We start from the raw sequence: 20,134 nt of genomic DNA, 5'->3' as shown, positions 1-20,134 counted from the left end.
CAGACAATAGAACAAACTTCATTGGAGCAGAAAGAGCTGCAAGAAGCAATGAAAAATTTGGAGCAAGAAAAAAAAACAAAAAAAAACCAATACTATGATGCAGAAAGAAATCAAATGGATTTTCAATCCACCATCAGCCTCTCATCAAGGTGGAGTGTGGGAGAGACAAATCAGAAGCATAAGATAGATTTTAAACTCAACACTAAACCAACAACCATTCGATGATGAGTCTTCAAACAATTGTGTGAAGTGGAATCATTTATCAATAACAGACCTCTCACAAAGACATCTGATGACCCAAATGATTTGGAACCACTCACACCCAATCACTTGCTGTTAATGAAGACACAACCTGATATGCCACCTGAACTCTTTTCTAAAAATAAACAATACACTCGAAGACACTGGAAGCAAATTCTAAACATGGCAGATTTATTTTGGAAAAGATGGACTAAAGAGTATTTGCCAATACGTCAAAAATGGTTTACACCAAGAAGAAATTTTCAACCAGGGGACATTGTTTTAATTGTACATAAAGCTACACCCCACAATTCCTGGGTAATGGGTTGAGTCATCAAGACTATCCCAGATGCCAAAGGTGCAGTCAGAAGAGTTTGCGTGCAGACCAAAACCAGCACACTGGACAGATGCGTGAATAAACTGTGCCTGCTTCAAGAAATAGCCAACGTTTGAAATAAGAAATTTTTAAATGTTAGTTTGCAGTCTTACTACTAGTGATTTGAAAACAATAGTTAAAGTAAGCGTAAAGGTAAATGGCTCATATTGAAGTAAAATATAGTAATTATCTCCGTTCCTGCATAGACAATTAGGGGTCGGAAATGTAAGAGCTAAAGTTAAAAGATAAAGCTTTGACTTAAACTCATATTAGTGTTTGCTTAATTTGAATAGAATATAAATTTTCTTTCATAGTCATAGACAATGGTATAGTGTTTTCCCCCCATAAGTTAGTAAGAGATAGAACTTTCTTGCTATAACTGAGATACAGTGTGTCAATTCTGTCAGTCGTTGTTTAGAACAGGTCCCAGTAAACAGGGTCTTGAAAGACCCATTTTCAACTCAGAAGTGGAACAGGCATACAGTTTTCTGACCATTTTGAAATGGTTCAGAAACGTTTTGAAGTGATTTGAAACAATTTGAAATGTAACAAGATTTAAGCTTTGAACAGAACTTAACAAGAATTTCTCTTTTTTTGCTATTTTAATTTACTCTTTTTTTGTGTGAACTGTTTCTTTGAATTTTAACTAAAATTTTTAAAACAAAAGATATTTTGTCTGTGGAATCATTTCAGCGCGTCAGGCTTTTGTTGAATCCCATTTTTAAGCTAGAGCTGCTGAACTTTGGTAATTTTGGAAAACACAGCTACGAGACACAACAGGAGATCTTGATATGCCATCTGTATTAAAACGTTTACAGTTTCCAATGAGAATAGTTTTTGCTATGACAATTAATAAATCACAGTGACAATCGAAAAAGTCGGTTTATTTATTAGTGCAAAAGAAACGATATTCACTCACAGATAGTTATACGTTGCGTTGTCACAATGTATATCCAAACACGGAATCAAAATTCAATGTGATCTTGAAGAAAAGTTAATTCCAAATATTGCTTAAACTGAAGTTTTAAAGTAAAAGTGAAAATAATGCATATGTAACAATTCCCATGAAAATAATCTCTTTAAATCGTATATCCGGTTAACCAAACCTGGGGGTTGGCAAGCGAAGCCCCCTAGTATAAAATACAAAATAAGCCTAATACAATACTGCTGTCAGTATGTTATTAGCCGGACAATGAGTCTACAGTTTCCAACTTTAGACCTGCTTCAGTACATAGAACCTACTTGTGCTTGCCGTTCATCTCCAAACCAACTACAGGACAGATGAAGCGGGCTCGATGCAGATCCTCATAGCAGTCTCCTTTGGCATTCCTTCTGTCTCCTTGCCATTCTGGGTTATCAGTCAGATTAAGTTCCTTAATGTCCTAAGATAACAAAAAATAAATGTCTCTGTCACAAATTTCTGATAAAAATAAATTGAATTATTAAATGTATAAGCAAGAGAAAACTAACCTTTATACTACGAATGTGTGCAACTACTTCAATATTAGGTCGCTCTGCTGATTTGTCCAAAAGATACTCCAGAATGGAATCTTTATTATAAAGTCTACAAAGCAAATTGAGATGAATACTTAGGTTTAAAAAGGTACATATCACTACACAAAACACTGGTTCACTGAAAAATAATAACACAATTACACAATGAAAAGATTCTGCACATTCTGGACCAAAACATTTTTCTTTCTTAAACTGCATATTCAAAATTGTAACGTTAAAAAGCAAAGAAAAGAAAAAAAGACTTTACCTTCCAAGGTCACAAGCAACAATGGGACGGTGTAGTTTTTCCTGACTGAGTGCACAATAATTCCAGCGGGCCAACAACTCTGCATTCTTATCAGCCTATCAAGAAAACAGAGCTATTCAATTGTGGAAACCTTTTAACAGACCACTTTAACTAATAAACTCCAATAACAGTGCTCAAAGGTGCTCATTTGCAATGCTATTTATTTATTTGCTGCATACAACTAAATTTATATTAAAAATGAAATCATAATAAAAAATATTGTTTAATATCTATTCCTTTATTTGACAGGTATGTACAGTATGTGAGGCACCTCTGTATTAATCAGATGCCACATATGTCAGTTATGGTTCAAATGCTGCCTGCAATACTGGGACCATCAAGCGGCAAAAAAAAAAAAAAAAAAATGCATTCCTTTACGCAAGACTTTTACTGGGTTAGTAAGGAAGTATGTACAGTATCTCCATATAGGTCATTTACCTCATACATTCTACATGGTAGTTTACTAGTGCTTGTTGTGTTTTATTTATGTTGGATCTTGCATCATGCCTTTAATGTATGAATTCATGTACAGCGAAATTTGTACAAGTGAATGCATTATACGTGTGTGTTCGCTGAAGTAAAACATTAGTACGAAAAATTAATTTGCATTAAATAAACTTGGCTACTGCCGGCAATGAGCACGGCTCACAACAGTCAGTCAGTCAGTAGTTACTAGTAATCACACTAGAATAAATACTGGAAGAAGCCGTAGATTTACTATAATGGGTCCATATCTTCTGTCCTAGGTAATCTTTTGGAATTAGCTGATGACTCTGCAATGTAAGACTCGGGAATCGGCAAAGATAAATGCTTGTGAGGTGCTTGTTAGTTATAGAGTAGTACAAGAATGCCATTGGGAATAGGTAGTCTATGGGCCATTTTTCATTACTTGTACAGATACTGCTCTTTTTAAAAAAAGAAAAGGGTGATTTTGTCTGGATTTGTATGAAAAGTTGTAAGACAAGGCTGTTAAACCCCGATTTGAATACCAGTGGCAATGTCTTCAGAAAGGAAGATTCAAGATTAATATTTAAATCTTTGCATCAGAGTGATAAAACATAACACTCATTCTATCATTGATAAACAGGAAATGGTAGTATGTTGCATATCTTTAGTAGCTCAGATTTTCTACCACCATCTAAAAGACTGAACAAAAGTTTGATTTTCAAATCTAAAACTGGCCAGTTGTGAATGAGCATGATTTTTTATGTGTATGTGTCATATAATGTAATGTGTTCTAACACATGCAGGTTTCTACTATTTACCCAAAACCAAGCAGACACACTACAGCAGTGGTTTTCAAACTGGGGATTTCAGCCCCCTATGAGCCAAATGGCTGTGTTTAGGGGACTACTGCAGTGCTGGCAAGTTTAACTTGATAAATAAATAATTCCAATTTTAAATACTGCTTTTAAATTACCTCACAGTTTTTAAATGAACAGAATTCAAAATGCTCCTCATACTGCTTCATAAAACTAGCAATGTATCAGTGTAGTCTAGAGCTGCTGTTCTCTGGCCATGCAGCACACAAGCAATATATATGTGATATTAAAAGAAAACATAAAAAAATAAATAACTGGGGGAAAAAGTGGCCCTTAAAATGGTTGTTGGTTATACAGCAGCTAAATCTAAGACTTGTAAAATAAAAGCGCCCACCTTTTATTTTCCGAGATGTATGAGACTTATTTTTTACTTTTTAGTCCACTTTTTAACTTAATATAAGCTTGTTTTTAAAAAAGTATTTTTTTTTATTTAATTAAAAGCACAGACATTTAGGTTTGTCTTTTTTTCCCCCCATTCCGTTCCCATTCACCACTTTCTTACATTAAAAAAATATCTCCACGTACAACCATAACAGATCAGGCCTTCACAGCACTGAAATGACCTCACAGAAAGGTTAAGTAAAAACAGAAATATAATTAAAAAAAAATACAGCCACAGGGGATTCACAACCCAGTGTTTCTTTGTGCCAGTCCCAAGCCCGAATAATTGGAGAGGGTTATGTTAGGAAGGGCATCCGGTGTAAAATTTTGCCATATCAACCTGCAGACAATACTACAGATTCCCATACCGGATCGGTCATGTCCCGGGTTAACAACGGCCACCACCTGTACTGTTAGCCAACAGGGTGCTGGCAGAAATTGGGCTACTATTGGCCAAAGAAGGAGAAGAAGACGGGGGTTGGGGGGATGTGTCCGGAGGAAAGATGAGGAGAGGAAGGTAAAGAGTGGAACCCGAGGGTAGGAAATCTTGAATTTTGGCAGTATGACTGGTAAGGGGAAGGAGTTAGCTGATATGACGGAGAGAAGGAAGGTTGATGTATTGTGTGTGCAAGAGACTAAATGGAAGGGGAGTAAGTCCAGGTGGATAGGAGGTGGATTCAAATTGTTCTATCATGGTGTGGATGGGAGGAAAAATGGGGTAGGGGTTATTCTAAAGGAACAGTATGTCAAGAGTGTTTTGTAGATGAAAAGGGTGTTAGACAGAGTAATGATTACGAAGCTGGAAACTGAAGGTATAATGATGAATGTTACTGGTGCATATTCCCCACAAGCTAGGTTTGCGATTGATGAGAGAAGATTTCTGGAGTAAGTTGGATGAAGTGATGGACAGTGTACCCAAGGGACAGAAAGTGGTGATTGGAGCAGATTTCAATGGACATGTTGGTGAAGGGAACAGAGGAGACGAGAAGGTGATGGGTAGGTATGGTGTCAAGGAGAGGAATGAAGAAGGTCAGAATGTAGTGGATTTTGCAAAAAGGATGGGCATGGCTGTGGTGAATATGTATTTTAAGAAGAAGGAGGAACATAGGGTGACATACAAGAACGGTAGTAGATTATATCCTATGCAGAAGAGTCAATCTGAAGGAGATTAAAGACTGCAAAGTGGTAGCAGGGGAAAGTATACTGTAGTTAGACAGCATAGGATGGTGATCTGTAGGATGACACTGGAGATCAAGAAGCGGATAGCGAGGACAGAGCCAAGGATCAAATGGTGGAAGTTGAAAAAGGAAGACTGCAAGGTTGAGTTTAGGGAGGAGGTAAGACAGGCACTGGGTGGCAATGAAGAGTTACCAGACAGCTGGGCAGCTACAGCAGTAGTAGTAAGGGTGACAGCAAGAAGTGTGCTTGGCGTGGCATCTGGACAGACAAAGGAGGAAAAGGAAACCTGGTGGTAGATAAACATGGAAACATACTCCCAAGCGAGGAGTGTGTGTTGAGAAGATAGAAAGAGTACTTTGAGAGGCTGATGAATGAAGAGAAAGAAAGAGAGAGAGAAGGTTGGGTGATGTGGATATAGTGAATCAGGAAGTGCAACAGATTAGCAAGGAGGAAGTAAAGACAGATATAAAGAGGATGAAGAATGGAAAGGCCATTGGTCCCAATGACATACCTGTGGAAGCATGGAGGTATTTAGGAGAGAAGGCAGTGGAGCTTTAACCAGATTGTTTAATGGAATCTTGGAAAGTGAAGAGGATGCCTGAGGAGTGAAGAAGTGTACTGGTTGAGATTTTAAGAATAAGGGGGATGTGCTGAGCTGTAGTAACTACAGGGGAATACAATTGATGAGCCACAGCATGAAGTTATGGGAAATAGTAGTTGAAGGTAGGTTAAGAAGTGAGGTGATGATTAGTGAGTAGCTGTATGGTTTCATTCCAAGAAAGAGCACAACAGATGCAATGCTTGCTCTGAGGGTGTTGATGGAGAAGTATAGAGAAGGCCCAAAGGAGATTCAATGTGTCTTTGTGGACCTGGAGAAAGCATATGACAGGGTTCCTCAAGAGGAGTTGTGGTATTGTATGAGGAAGTCGGGAGTGGCAGAGAAGTATGTAAGAGTTGTACAGGATATGTACGAGGGAAGTGTGACAGTGGTGAGAACTGAAGTAGGAGTAATGGATGCATTCAACACGGAGGTGGGATTACATCAAGGATCTGCTCTGAGTCCTTTCTTATTTGCAATGGTGATGGACAGGTTGACAGACCAGATTTGGCATGAGTCCCCTTGGACTATGATACTTGCTGATGACATTGTGATCTGTAGCGAGCAGGTTGAGGAGACCCTAGAGAGGTGGAGATATGCTCTAGAAAGCAGAGGAATGAAGGCCAGTAGGAAGAAGACTGAATACGTGTGTGTGAATGAGAGGGAGGTCAGGGGAATGGTGAAGATACAGGAAGTAGAGCTGGCAAAGGTGGATGAGTTCAAATAATTGGGATCAACAACAGAACAGAATAACGGGGATGGTAGAAGAGAGGTGAAAAAGAGAGTGCAGGCAGGGTGGAATGGGTGGAGAAGAGTGTCAGGAGTAATTTGTGACAGACAGTTATCAGCAAGAGTGAAAGGGAAGATCTACAGGACTGGAAGTGAGACTAGCTTGACGGTGACACTGACCAGAAAGAAGGAGCCAGAGCTGGAGATGGCAGAGTTAAAGATGCTAAGATTTGCATTAGGTGTGACGAGGATGGATAGGATTAGAAATTAGTACATTAGAGGGTCAGCTCAGGTGGGACGGTTGGGAGACAAAGTCAGAGAGGCAAGATTGCATTGGTTTGCACATGTGCAGAGGAGAGATGTTGGGTATATTGGGAAAAGGATGTTAACTCTTTTAGGGCGGATGTTGACTTTTGTCGACAGGAGGGGTTGAAGGCGAATGTCGACAAAAGTCGATATCCAGGGATAGGGGGCGACAATCAGCTGTTAATGGCGACAAATCTCACTGTCACGTCACAGGCATTCCCTCTGTGCTTGGAGGAATGCTAGACTCGTTGACTCGGCAAATAAACATTGCGTGTGCATGAGTTGCGAAATGTAAACAAAGGCAAGATGGAACCGACATGTGAAAAGCAGCGAAGCAACTGCAGAAAAGAAAACACTCGGCAGGCGATGTTTTGCGCATTATCACGGAGTCGGACTCTTGATTTTTCAGAATCGGACTTTATTGGCAGTGATCAGGAGATCGAGCAAGAGAGTTAGAAGCAGGCATCAGCTGATCAGACACCAGCCAATGCCGCGCCAGCGGATCTGCTGCCAGTTGAGTGCCTTCGCGCAGCCGATGCATCTACGGCAAAGTTCGCATGGGATAAATACACAGACATTGATCCGTTGAGAGCCGATCTGGCTACCGGAGTTTACAAGACGGCATGGCTTGCTGTTGGACACGACAGATCACCAGCTGCTGTACTTCAGGCTGCTCTCTCCTGATGCTGCTTTTCAGCTACTGTCAGATGAGACAAACAGGTAGGCAGAGATTTTTTTTTGAATCGCGGGCTGCGTTTGCATCGCATTCTCGTTTTTCAAAGTGGAAACCCACAACGAAAGACGAGATGAAGCGCGCTGTGGCATTACAAATAGAGATGGGACAGAACTGGTGATATAACTTCAGGGAGCATTGGTGCAAACATGTTTTGTCCCCTGGTGGCTTAGGTACGTGCTGCTGCAAAGTTTTATTCACTTCTGTAATAAACAGAAGCAAATCCCATGGGGTGAGCCAGGCTATAATGCCATACATAAAGTTCATAAAGTTTCAGAAGATGAAAGGAGTGCAATGTGGCAATGACTGAAATTGGCTGCTTTGAGCGAGATCAGACTTTGCTGTGTAAAATGTATGTGATATGTATGTGAAATCATAGAGTATGCAGGCTCATACAACATGCAAGACAGTAACATTTGTCAAAAGTAAATTTTTTGTTGATTTGATGTGTTAAACAATTGCTTTGTGTTCTTTTTTAAAAATGTTAGTTTTTGGAAAAATATTCAGCCCTAGGAGAAAAGAAACAAAAAAAAAATTAGCCCTAAAAGAGTTAAAGATAGGTCTTCCTCTTGCCTGGCAGCTCCAAGCAAAGGTTTATGGATGTGGTGTGAGTGGACTTGCAGGTGATGGGTGTGACAGAACAAGATGTATAGGACAGGAAGATATGGAACAAGATGAACCGCTGTGACAATCCCTAACAGGACCAGCCAAAAGAAGATCAACAACAAAACAATTATTTACAAATCAATCCCAGTGTTACAACACATTCCCTTATGAACAACAAACATTTCATAACACAAAACAAATAAAACAATCACACTAGTCCAGCAACCGTCTACTGTGTAAATAACTGGCTTAACTGTCCTTAAAAGGCATCCAGGAAGAAAATCAAATTGTAAATAATATGGTAAATGGATGGAAAGAATGGCTGAAAGAGCTAGCCTGAAATAAACAGCTCATCCTACCATTAAATGTCTTTGGCCTTCAATTCAAAAGATGAGCTTATTTCAAGGGGCTTTCTGCTTGTGAACTACTTTCATTTTCCAAAATTATTTATATTCCAATATCTTACACATATTTTGCATGTTCTGAGCATACAACTGGATGACCTGTTGTATTGATTATTATACTTCCGTAAGATCTTTTCAAATAACTTTTGATATTGTTTGCTGTTGTCCAGCACTGGTCATTATTGGATCCCATTCTATCATTCATTAAACTTTGTGATATCCTTTCTCCATGAAAACATTTATTTTTTTTCTTAGCTACCACTGCACGAGGTAAGTATAAACAAAAATTATAAAATAGTATTCCTCTAAAGCCAGATACAAATTGAACAAGACACATTTGTAACTAAGAGGGATATTATTCGGTTTGGGGGTGGATTTCAGTGTAGGTTTCAAAAAGAATGATATGATCACGGACAACCCGATTTATCTTATCATGTACACACACAAAATTTATTCAATTAAAGCTTTTGCCCATTAGCTTAAAAATAAAAATTTCTTAAAACAATCAAACATTATTACATCATTGCATAACAGATATTAACCTGTATTAAGTTAGGGTATGCAGAACACATCGTAACCCCTTGAAATACTTTTTCCAGCGCGTATGGAACTGAAAAAGATGGTAAGCCTGTGAATTGTTAGAGGGAGAAGGAGAGAAAAGCACAGTGTGAGCCTACAACATTTGTAGGCAAGGAAAGGAATAAAAAAAAAAAAGAAAAAAAGATATATATCTTTGCATTAGGAAATGATCATTTTTTCTCCTTTTGAGAGTTTTATTTAGGAAATAATATACCTGGTTGCTATATTGTTTATTATTAAGCGTTTTCTTAAGACACTTAAGACTCAGACGTTAGGGCTACTGAAATTTTTGAGCATTGTATTTCATTGAGGGAAAATTTAAACGTTAGTTTAAACCTGCAAATATGTTGATACAGTTGTAAGTGCTACAGGGAATGGAGAGGCATCCCAACCAGATGAGGGGAAGGTTCCTTACCATATCTGAACGAGATTTTCCAGGTGGATGGATGGATGGACTTTCCAGTCAAAGGAGAAGATTCCTTACCCAGATACGAAGCCCCAGGCAGATGGACAGGCATCCCGAACAGACATATCTGTAAACCTATCCTGGCCGGGATAAACGGGAAGAAAAGTGGGAGTGCCTCTGTTCTGTACATTCTCTGTTATTCAGGACTTCCATATGACCCAGAACCGCTTCCAATGGCCAAAAGCCCAGGCACCGGAAGTACGTCCAGGTTCTCAATAAAAGGGACCACACTGCCTTGTCCAGGCGAGTCACAGCTGGGAGGCAGGAAAACACTCAACTAGAGGAGGGCAGTGCAGTAGAGAGAGGAGAGGAGGAGAATGAGAAGAAGAAACGACTTCCTTTGAGCTCAATATTACAAGATATTTTTAATAAACACAGTTTATTTGATGCTAGGACTCTTGTGTGTTTGTCAGATAATGTTTGACACATAAAGCAGGTCATACGTTAGACTTAGTGATTACTAAAGGACTAAAAGTTGATATAAAGCAGGTCATTGATACAGGTCTATCAGATCATTTTCTTCTACTTTTTAATATAGAAATGATAGAAAACACTCTTGAGAAGCATATTGTTAAACAACGCTTCTTTGACTCATCAGCAGCTTTAAAACTTACAAACATTCTAAACAATTAATCCGTTTATAGTGCCAACGATAATAGCGAGGATAATGTAAATAATAAGGTGGAAAGATTTAATACTAAGGTGAGAGCTGCCGTTGACATAGTTGCACCTGATAAGAAGGTTAAAAGAATTCCTAGCATTGTTATACAATGGAAGACCCAAAGAGTGTCTAATTTAAAGAGAACATGCCGTAGAGCTGAGCGTAAATGGAGGAAGACTAAACTAACTATCCACTATGAAATATTAAAAGTCAAAATAAAAGAATACAATAACACAGTCCGTCTTGAGAGGCGCTGCTATTTCTCTAAGATTATAAATAACAATGCTAGTAATCCCAGAGTCCTATTCTCCACGATTGATAGTCTGCTAAACCCAGGTAACTCAAATGAATACCTCCTAAGTACTTCCAGTAAAACCTGTGAGGCTATCACTGTATTTTTCAATCAAAAAATTAATGATATTAGAAATAACATAGTATATCTCCCCAACACTAAGGATCCTCCTAAACCCCAGTATTCCGTTACAAACAAATTAAACTCTTTCACTAGGATAGATTTACATAAAATAATTTCTCAAATGAAACCCTCCACCTGTGCCCTTGACCCAATACCAACAAGTTTTTTCAAAGAAGTATCGGACGTGCTAATTGATAATATTCTTGACATAGTAAATTCGTCATTAGATACGGGGGTCTTCCCAGACTGTCTTAAGACTGCTGTAGTTAAACCCCTACTTAAGAAAAATAATCTCGACCCCTCTGCTCTTGAAAATTATAGACCCATCTCTAACCTGCCTTTCTTAAGTAAAATTCTAGAGAAGAGAGTCACTATGCAGTTAAATGAGCACCTCAATAAACGTGCTATTCTTGATAAATTTCAGTCAGGTTTTAGAACAAATCACAGCACAGAAACTGCACTGGTTAAAGTAGTAAATGATTTGCGGGTAAATGCAGACAGAGGCCATTTATCTGTTCTCATCCTCTTAGATCTGAGTGCCGCATTTGACACTATTGATCATAATATTCTTAGAAATCGCCTTAGTCAATGGGTGGGCCTCTCTGACAGAGTCTTAAATTGGTTTGAATCCTACCTGGCAGGGAGAAAATTCTGTTAGTTGTGGTAATTATAATTCAAAGACACAGGATATTCTATATGGTGTTCCACAAGGCTCTATCCTGGGTCCGCTGCTCTTCTCAATCTACATGCTTCCATTAGGTCAGATTATCTCAGGGCACAATGTGAGCTACCACAGCTATGCTGATGACACACAGCTGTATTTATCAATTGCACCTGATGACCCCGAATCTCTTGATTCACTGACACAATGTCTAACTTGTATCTCAGAATGGATGAATAGTAACTTTCTCAAATTAAAGAGAAAACCGAAATCTTAGTGATTGGCAATAATGGATACAATGAGGCTATTAGAAATAAACTGGATGAATTAGGATTAAAAGTCAAAACGGAGGTAAAAAGCTTAGGGGTAACTGTTGACTGTAATCTAAATTTTAAATCGCATATTAATCAGATCTCTAGGACAGCATTTTTTTCACTTAACCCTATAACGCCGAGCGCGACGTTTTAGTAACATTTAATTAAAACGTATCTGGTACAGAAATTCTAAAGCTTTTGGAGCCGACGACGATGTCAACGAAATCGGCGCACTTTACTATTACAAATGCATACCGCTAGTCAGGCATTTTAGCGGCCAAATGCTTGAATAGTGGCACATGTTTCGACCGATTGTGCGTGTGTGGTTAGGTGCTCATTGGCGTTCAGTGCATTTCACGATAATTTTCAATCTAGTGAAGTTTTAGTGTTGATATTTTTTGTATATGTTCATAAAACTGTAGTTTTTATGTCAAAGGTGTAATACTCATAAAAAACATTATATTTATTATATATTTCCGCTTTTTCAAAACGTAACGAATTCGTTACGTTCGTCTTTTGATTCAAAGGTGACAAAAATTACCACAGCATGGATTGTGGTTTGTTTTATGGAAAACGGCGAATTTATGACCTAGATGGAAGCGGTACAGACTCAGACAAGGAACCAGATGCTAATACGGATGACACTGGTAAATAAAATGTGTATTATATTTAAAAATTTTCATTTTACAATATACAATTTGGGCAGCACGGTGGCACAGTGGGTAGCGCTGCTGCCTTGCAGTTGGGAGACCTGGGGACCTGGGTTTGCTTCTCAGGTCCTCCCTGCGTGGAGTTTGCATGTTCTCCTCATGTCTGCTTGGGTTTCCTCCCACAGTCCAAAGACATGCAGGTTAGATGCATTGGCAATTCTAAATTGTCCTAGTGTGTGCCCTGCGGTGGGCTGGCACCCTGCCCGGGGTTTGTTTCCTGCCTTGTGCCCTGTGTTGACTGGGATTGGCTCCAGCAGACCCCCGTGATCCTGTGTTCAGATTCAGCGGGTTGGAAAATGGATGGATGGATATAAAATTTTAATTATATTGCTATTCAAACTATTTTGATAACTATTTATTTTTTCCCATGATAGGAAGTGAATATGCGCCCGATTATTTTGATTTGGATGAATTAGAAGACCTCGTAGTTAGTAATGATAATACTAGTGAAGATGAGTTAGAAACTTCAGTTGTTGAAGTTGAAGAATCAATTCCAATAACTACAAGTTCAAAGCCATCTACATCAAGAAATTTCCAATCAAAAAGAATTCCTCTTTGGCGGCACATTTCTGGAGACGGTACAGCTAGACCTATGCCTGAATGGTTAGGACAAATAGATTCTTCTGGGGTAATAAAACGTCCTGTTGAATATTTTAGACATTTTTTCTCGAAGGATATCATTACTCATATTGTCGACCAATCAAATCTTTATGCAATCCAGCAAAATCCTAATAAACCTCTTGCACTGAGTAGGCAGGAACTTGAGCAATTTTTGGGTACACTGCTTGCTATGTCTATGGTGAAGCTCTCAAATTCACGTTTATATTGGAAGAGCAAACTAAACTGTCCTATTGTATCGGAAGTGATAAGTAGAGATAGATGGGAAGAAATAAAGTCCAAGATTCACTTCAATGATAATTCACAAATTCCCTTACCTAATGAGAAAACAGATAAATTATTCAAGATCTGGCCTTTGATAGACCATTTACAAAAAAAGTTTCGGGAAATACCAATGCCCCAAATGCTATGCGTGGATGAACAGATAGTTCCATTCAAAGGTAGATCAAGCATGAAACAATATATACCCAGCAAACCACACAAGTGGGGATACAAATTGTTTGTTCTTTGCGATGACAAAGGCATCATGTATGATTTTTTCATATATTCAGAGAAAATTGAACCGGTATTAGGAGAACCCGACTTGGGAGCTAGTTCAAATGTAGTACTGAAATTGGCCCAATCAATTCCTGTTGGATTGAACCATTTATTATATTTTGATAACTGGTTTACGTCACTTCCTTTGATGACAACTTTAGCAAAGAAAAAAATATTTAGCTTGGGAACTGTTAGAATCAATCGTTTGCCTGGCATCAAACTAATCAAGGACAAAGATTTGATGAAAAGAGGCAAAGGGTCCCATCAAGAAGTGACTGCTCTAGTTGAAGATACTGAAGTACGTGTAGTGAAATGGGCAGATAATAGAGTTGTAAACCTTATGTCAACTTTTGCCTCGGCAGAACCAAAGGCCAACTGTAAGCGATATGACAAAAAGACAAAACAAACCATCACAATCGATTGCCCCCGCTATTGTGAAAACCTACAATCAGTTTATGGGAGGTGTTGATTTGATGGACTCGCTAATTGCACTGTACAGAATTCACATCAGATCGAAAAAATATTATCACAAATTATTTTTTCATTTTATAGATGTGACTGTTGTGAACTCTTGGCTACTTTATCGTAGAGACTGTGAGAGCCTTCAGTTACCAAAAAAAAAGATCCAAAGTCTGCAAGAGTTCAAAATGAGCATCACCGAAGCTCTTCTTCTTGAAGAAAAAAGTAATAGACCAACAAAAAGAGGTAGACCTTCAACTAGTTCTACTGATGTTGAGTTTGCTAACAAAAAGAGAAGAGGTCCTGCCACCAAAAGTATCCCTGGAAGTGATATCCGTTTGGATGGTCTTCACCATTACCCTGAGGTCACAAACAGAGGAAGATGCAAAAATGTAAATTGCAAGAGTGCACCAGTATTTTTCTGCAGCAAATGCAAAGTTCATCTTTGTATCACAAAAGAAAAAAATTGTTTTGTTCAATTTCACACTAACTAAAATTATAAACAAATACATTTTGTATTATACTTTATAAATAAAATAAGCTTTCAGTTTGTTTTTTTTATTTAATAATAAAATAAGATGAAAAACAATATAGAAATGAAGGTGCATTTTTTATTCTTGTATTATAGATCCATGGACGAATGTGACAATTTGGTTACATTTAAAAAACATTGCAAATTTTATATTTTTTTAATATATTTTGGTTGTTTTATATATTGATAACTATGAAAGTAAAGAATAAAAACAAAAAAAATTTTTTTTCCTGAAATTAAAAATTCAGGCGTTATAGGGTTAAGAAACATAGCAAAAGTTAGACCTCTTATATCATTGAAAGATGCAGAGAAATTAGTTCACGCATTTGTTTTCAGTCGACTAGATTACTGTAACGCACTCCTCTCAGGACTACCCAAAAAAAGACATAAATCGTTTGCAACTATTGCAGAACGCAGCTGCTAGAATCCTTACCAGGAAAAGAAAATCTGAGCACATCTCTCCAGTTTTGATGTCACTACACTGGTTACCTGTGTCATTCAGGATTGACTTTAAAATTCTACTTAAGGTTTATAAAGCCTTGAATAATCTCGCCCCATCTTATATATCGGAATGTCTGACACCTTATATTCCAAATCGCAACCTCAGATTCTCAACTGAGTGTCTCCTTAGAATTCCAAGAGCAAAACTTAAAAGAAGTGGTGAGGCGGCCTTCTGCTGTTATGCACCTAAAATCTGGAATAGCCTGCCAGTAGGAATTCGCCAGGCTAATACAGTGGAGCACTTTAAAAAACTGCTGAAAACACATTACTTTAACATGGCCTTCTCATAACTTCACTGTAATTTAAATCCTGATACTCTGTATATCCAATTCATTATAATAACTATTCATGGTGGCTCTAAAATCTGTACTAACCCCTACTCTCTCTTCTGTTTCCTTTTCCGGTTTCCTTTTGGTGGTGGCATGCACCATGATGTTCCAACAATAATGGATGGATTAAAAGCCAGAAGTCTGTATGACCATCAGCATCAAGTGACTTCGTGAGAACCCTACCTACAAAGAGGACTATTTCATTTATGTTAGGGAGAATGCCCAGAGGGGACTGGGCGGTCTCGTGGCCTGGAACCCCTACAGATTTAATTTTTTTTCTCCAGCTTTCTGGAGTGGTTTTTTTTTTTTTTTTTTTTCTGTCCACCCTGGCCATCGGACCTTACTCCTTTTCTATGTTAACTAATGTTGTCTTATTTTAATTTCTTATTTTGTCTTTTATTTTTTTTTTCTTCATTATGTAAAGCACTTTGAGCTACTTTTTGTATGAAAATGTGCTATATAAATAAATGTTGTTGTTGTTGTGTTTGGGGCTCACTGGACACAGAGAAGTCCTCAAGACCATTGCCGAGTCAATAAGCATGGGGATAAGCAAGAGTAGGAATGTCAGTGCTAAAGCCTGGAGGATGGCATTTGTAAAGGAGTGCGTACAGCTAATCGAAAGAATGAAGAACAACTTTGTTGGCTTGCTCAATACGACATGAGACCGGGTGATAACAGATGACCTAGAGAGGTAGCTGAAAATCCCAGGATGGGAGAAAAGTACCAGGAACTGCTGGAGGCGTGCCATAGTAAAGGGTGGAGTACCAGGTGTATGCCAGTGGAATGTGGGTTGCCAGAGGGTTTGCAGGACATTCACTCAACAAAGCTTATGGAACACTGGGCATCACGGGTGCACGTAGGAAAAGAGCAGTGTTCTCCCTAGCATATTTTAGCTGGTCGCTCCGCCTTGATAATTTAGTTGAGCACCTGGTTGTCATTTTACATGATATTGTGAGATGAGAGCCGCAGATCTACAGGCACAGGCAGATCTAATGATCTGCAGAGATGGCAAGGGACGAGCGGGCAGGTGGGCAAATACTTTAGAAGCAGGATCGCAAATGTCGAGGGGAGAGGTGCGGAGCGGGATATTGCCGATCACTCGATGCTGAACAAGCTAATAGCAGGGATGAAGCGGAGCGGAGTTCACAAGCAAAGAGTATGGGTAGGTGGGCTTACGAAAGGGGGCTGTACATGTTAATAGCGGGGACGTAGCAGCTTAATACAGCAGCAAGGAGTATGGGGAGGTGGACAGGCGAGAGGGGGCTGTACATGCTAACAGCGGGGACGGAGCGGCATTAGGTGTGTTCTGTGTGCAAAAATCCTTGTAGCACTCACTGTGGTTCCTGTTAAAGTGACTCCCTCTGCCGTTTTTATATTTGTTCATACTGAGGGTTTAGTTAAAGTGACCCCATCTGCCATTCTTATATTTGCTCAAATTTGAACCTGTGTCCATATTGCAAAAAGTGTGCAGAAACCCTTGCAGAACACACTGTCCTGAGCAAAAGTTTTGTCACTGAATTGCTGAAGGTTTTGTTAAAGTTACCCATCTGCCATTCCTTTTATTGTTCATATCTTGCCCGGTCGTGGTGCAAGTGTGCACTGAATATCCAACAGGCTCCCACTTTCCCACTCAAGTCTTATTCATAGCTCCTTTTAATTTTTTCCAAACATTTTACAACATGAGTAATAAAAGTGTCCAGAAAACAACACTGCTCAGTTATGTCAGAAAAGAGACCCCACAAACTAATGAAGGTGTGGCGTCAACTCCTGATGTGGCAATTTCAGACAAAGACATTGCAGAGACTGGTCCATCAGGGGAGAACTCTTCAGCACACACTCTGCCAATTGATAAATCTAAGCACCGCTTATCCGGCATAAGCAAACAATAGTTTAAAGATTTTGATTGGCTAATGGTCAAAGAAAATGGTATGTGGTGCTCATTGTGCATGAAATATTCAAACAAACACCCCGCAAGTAGGGAGTTACCTTGGGTAAATGTGCCATGCACAAGAATTCGAAAAGAAAACTTGCTGGATCATGAAAAAAGTAAAACGCACATTGAGTCTTCTGCTGACTTTTTAAGAAAGCGTGTACTAGAGCAAACTGGAATCGGTCAAATTGAAAGATCTCTGTCCGTGTTAAATAATTTCCAGAGAGATGCCTTTGTGGGAGCTTTAAGATCCATGTATTGGTTGGCAACAAATGAGTTGCCACATACAACATTGTTTGAAAAGCTGTTGGAACACTGTAAAGAAATGGGTTGTTCCTTTTTACAACATCTCAAGGTTGGTAAAAATGCACATTACACCTCTGAAAGAATAATGCAAGAGCTGCTGGATGTCTTAGCATCAGAAATAAAGTCTAACATACTGAAAATTATACACGCTGAAAATTTTTTCAGTATTCTGTGTGATGAAACCACAGACATCTCAGTTGTAAAACAATTAATTATTTACATTAAATATGTTTGCCAGGTCACTAAAGAGGTCAGAATTAGTTTTGTATCAACCTGCAATATGATTGATGTCAAAGTGGAGACTATAACCAACACACTGAGGGAGACTATGGACACTAATCTGGTTGGACTAGGGTCAGATGGAGCGGCTGTTATGATTGGGAAACAAAGGTGTGGTAAAACTGCTTAAAGATAAAACATCTGGGGCCTCATGTATAACGCCGTGCGTAGAACTCACACTATAACATGGCGTAAGCACAAAAGCGGGAATGTGCGTACACACAGAAAAATGCAGATGCAGGAATCTGTATGTACGCAAACTTTCATGTTCTTCCACTACATAAATCCTGATCAGTGTGAAAAGTAACACTTTTACCTTCTGTCCCGCCCCAACTCCTCCCAGAATTATGCCTCTTTGAATATGCAAATCAATATAAATAGCCCTTAAGCTCAGCCTTCTGTGAAAAGACAATGGGAAAAGCATGGGGGAATATATAACAATTTCAGTGAATACCAAGTGGAGGCAAAGGAACAACGTACTATTTGTTGGTTTAAACAGTGATATAAACAACAAAAGGAAGTTGATCAAGTGACAGAGTGTCGGAGAAACTCGAAAGCTCAAGTTCACAAAGTCGCACAATGCCCGAAATAAAAAAAGAAGTCACATATCAAAGTCGCAGTGAAAAGGCGAGTCGTAGCCCACCGTCTGAGTGTCATATGAAAGCTTATTAGGGTACAGACAAAAAAAATAGGCACACAGTGGGGAAAAAAAGCACGAAATGTCAACTTTAATCTCGAAATTTCCACTTTAATCACATTGTTTATTTTACCATTAAAGTAGAACATCATAAAGTTCATCTTAAAATCGTTGAATTTACTAGTTTCTCAAATCCCACTGTAACTAAAGTAGCACGTTAAATGTTTTGTTCTATATTTGATCTTCTTTGTGCGAATCACTACCTGCTTCTTAAACGGGCTGTCTCTTTCTCCAACAGGACACATAATCCATTGCATTTGTGATATTACAGCTCTCTGAATAATTAAAATACTGAGATGTATACAGGATATCTTGTTCATGATGATAGGAATGAAAGCATGTTATTAAACATGGGAACACGGTGGCACAGTGCTTGTTCATGTCTCACGCAAGAGGCTTTCTGCGCCATGCATGACCTTCAATGAAATAATTTATTACAGAAGTACTGTCTCTTTCAAACGTACTAACCTCCAATTCATGTCCTTACTTTTCTTTCTCCAAATACCCAATCGTCACACAATCAGCTCTGTAATAGACGTGAAGCCATCTGTAAGCTTAGAACGCCGATTCTTCAAAACTTTTAAGGAACATTGAAATATCTTCGTAGTATGTGTTTAATTATTCTATCTGTCCTACCAGTGTCAGCACCAGCAAGAATACAACGCAAAGTAGGAACAATCCCTGAACTAGCTAGCGCTGCGGCACCGTGTCCTCACATGTTTAATTAACAATATAGATTATTTAAATGAAGTTAAAGTTTTATCTGTATAATATAATCAACAAATTTTGCTGTATTTCATCTTAAAAATGATATCGTCATCATATGTAAATACGCGCTTTATAAAGTGGCGCAGGTTGTGCAATATTATAACTGTAGTGCAAGTTTACAGTGGGGTAATTGTACTTATTAAGTACAAACAGTTCTACAAGGAGCACTTGATGGACAGATTGAGTGCGTTTATAGTTCTTGGGATGAAACGGTTTCTGAAACGCGAGGTCCGTACAGGAAAGTCTCTGAAGCGTTTTGCCATGGCTGAGGCAGCGTCTGCTTCATGCTGTATCCCGATAATTCTCTTTCCAATCAGCTGCTGCTATGATTCCCCACTCAGATACAGTGATATAAATATAAAGTGGTGCAGTGATATAAATATAAAGTGGTGCAGTGAGAGTAATATGGAATAAGATGATCTGCTGTGGCAACCCCTAACGAGAGCAGCTGAAAGAAGAAGAAGGTGCAGTGACAGTAACAACACTAAAGCAGTTATGGTATTTGGAATACTATGTCTATTCCCTGGACCATTATATTGCTGCAGGTTAATTACAATCAGATGCATTACACTAATAAACAATATGTAGTTAGTTTCAGTGTATTTATAAAGCCGCGTCAGGAATGTGGATCTAAGAAAGAAAGGGTAACCACACAGGTACAGTAGCACTGCTTTAACGCTGGGTGCCGCCAGTCTGC

At 38.7% G+C, this 20,134-nt stretch overlaps 1 protein-coding gene across 2 annotated transcripts in view; it reads right to left on the bottom strand.

The window, feature by feature from the left end:
* rtf2 (replication termination factor 2) overlaps positions 1-20,134 on the bottom strand; it is a 215,866-nt gene that overhangs the window by 191,197 nt on the left and 4,535 nt on the right. For both annotated transcript variants that reach the window (XM_028811849.2, XM_028811850.2), the window contains exons 3-5: positions 2,379-2,473; positions 2,087-2,180; positions 1,859-1,998 (exon numbers count right to left, since the gene is read on the bottom strand). In XM_028811849.2, the coding sequence (XP_028667682.1) occupies positions 1,859-1,998; positions 2,087-2,180; positions 2,379-2,473 (329 nt within the window). The remainder of the gene's footprint in view (positions 1-1,858; positions 1,999-2,086; positions 2,181-2,378; positions 2,474-20,134) is intronic.

Source organism: Erpetoichthys calabaricus, chromosome 10 (genome assembly GCF_900747795.2).
Source record: "Erpetoichthys calabaricus chromosome 10, fErpCal1.3, whole genome shotgun sequence".
Classification (NCBI taxonomy): Eukaryota; Metazoa; Chordata; class Cladistia; order Polypteriformes; family Polypteridae; genus Erpetoichthys; species Erpetoichthys calabaricus.
Note: the sequence above shows the minus strand (reverse complement) of the source record. Positions and strands in the feature narration are given on the sequence as shown.